The sequence below is a fragment of the Salvia splendens genome, chromosome 21 (genome assembly GCF_004379255.2).
Source record: "Salvia splendens isolate huo1 chromosome 21, SspV2, whole genome shotgun sequence".
NCBI classification, from domain to species: domain Eukaryota; kingdom Viridiplantae; phylum Streptophyta; class Magnoliopsida; order Lamiales; family Lamiaceae; genus Salvia; species Salvia splendens.
Window position 1 is genome coordinate 17,619,674 of NC_056052.1, and position 1,644 is coordinate 17,621,317.

The following is a 1,644-nucleotide window of genomic DNA, read 5'->3' on the forward strand; positions in this document are numbered from 1 at the left end:
AGAAGCCTTCGTAGAAATCTCCATTCTACCCTTCAGCTCCGAGATATGCTCCGTCTTGCAATTTTCCTCCACAATGCTTACTTCTTCGCCAGTTTCCTCGGACATGTGATTGTCCTCTTCTTTTCCTGGACCTGGCAAAATTTTTCTACACACCTAGTTTAAAACGTGTGTTAGACCCAGTAAATCCACGAATTTATCCCCTAGACCTATGCATGAAATTAGTCTTATCAGTACCACTTGTGGCTTTCCAACAATAAACCTACATCCCATACAACAACTTGAAAACTTACACATTACACAAGCTAATAATTAGCCAACAATAAACCCTACATCCCATAAAATTAATTGTTTAATACAACAACCAAAAGATTCGACGCCTCCAAACACACCACATTACAGTACACTGATTACAATATCTTCCTTCCAAACACAAAACCCACACCAACGACAACACAACTACGATGGAAATGCCCCTTCACATAACTAAAAATGACAGCCTGGCTCTACAAGGCCCCTTTACGGGAGTGTTCTATGTGAGCTCGGGCACGGACTCCATGGTGCACATGACGACCCTTTCGGTGACGAGAAAATCCCCTTCTTCCCTGGGTTAACGCGAGTAGTAGACGTCGTAGAAGATATTGCATCGACGCATGGAACACCAACATCAAATAGCTTGTGACGAACTCGAGTGGATGGGCCTGGCATCGGTGAGGTTACTTCATCAGAGTCGGCGGGTGAATCATATGGCTTCCCTCTTATGGGTGCGTCTAGTACCAGTGATTCAGTTAGCACGATGACCTTTGTGTTGTCTGATAGGGTAATCACCTCATGAGGGAACTCAACTTTTATGTCATACCAGCCAAAGAAACGGGCAAGAAGATTGAATTCGGGTTCGTCACGGTAGAAATATGCAGCGGCGGATGCATCCGTCTAACAAATCACAGTGCGAACGCATTTCAGTGGGGGAATATATTACATATTTATAAACTATTGCATTATGTTCAACTATGGAAGTGTACGAACCTCTAGAATAATCTTCCATGTCAACTCGTCGGCAATCACCACCCTTTCTTCCATGTTCCATTGGACTCCATTCGTACCGACCACTTTCTTAAACAGACTATATCGAGCCTCCAGCATTTTCACGCGAGCCGATATATCGTCGGATGAAAGTTCAGCTCCAAAGGGATGGTTAATCATCGCACGGACATTGTTGAGCACTTCATCGGGCACATTACCATCCTCCCAATCATGGTCGCTCCTCAAATTGATCAATGTCAAAAGAAGTTGGGAATCCATCTCTTGATTCCATTTCCCTCGGTAAAAGAACGTTGCTTGCTGAGGAATATGGAAGTTCATTGTTCAGAGAAGACAATGGATGTAGAGAATAGTTTTGGTCAGACTTCCATCTCCTTATATACACGTTTGACCTAAACTAATGCCTTTGTCGTCATTAATGGTTTATGGTTGAGCAATTAGCATTTGGTAGATAAATGTCTAGTCTACCTTGTCATGGATGCCGACCTTCTTCTATACTATGTACTAGCCATATATAGGTGAGAAGAGGTAATTGATGCACTTACATACATGCAATCGATGCAAATCGATGTAGTCCTTCTATATTTTTTGAATTGTTGATTATTA

The 1,644-nt window shown here is 42.5% G+C and overlaps 1 protein-coding gene across 1 annotated transcript; it reads right to left on the reverse strand.

The window, feature by feature from the left end:
• Nucleotides 1-281: 281 nt before the first annotated feature.
• On the reverse strand, nucleotides 282-1,360 carry LOC121784539. Its single transcript, XM_042182697.1, has 2 exons — nucleotides 1,024-1,360; nucleotides 282-930 (listed from the first exon to the last, which is right to left on the reverse strand). The coding sequence occupies exons 1-2, from the start codon at nucleotides 1,357-1,359 to the stop codon at nucleotides 517-519; spliced, it is 750 nt and encodes a 249-aa protein (XP_042038631.1). The 5' UTR covers nucleotide 1,360; the 3' UTR covers nucleotides 282-516.
• Between the last annotated feature and the right edge of the window lie 284 nt (nucleotides 1,361-1,644).

Bases quoted from the DNA above. Each gene is read 5' to 3' on its own strand.
- LOC121784539 (XM_042182697.1), bottom strand. From the start codon at position 1,359: ATGAACTTCCATATTCCTCAGCAAGCAACGTTCTTTTACCGAGGGAAA. The intron at 931-1,023 runs GTTCGTACACTT...GTGATTTGTTAG, and splicing joins CATGGAAGATTATTCTAGAG to ACGGATGCATCCGCCGCTGC.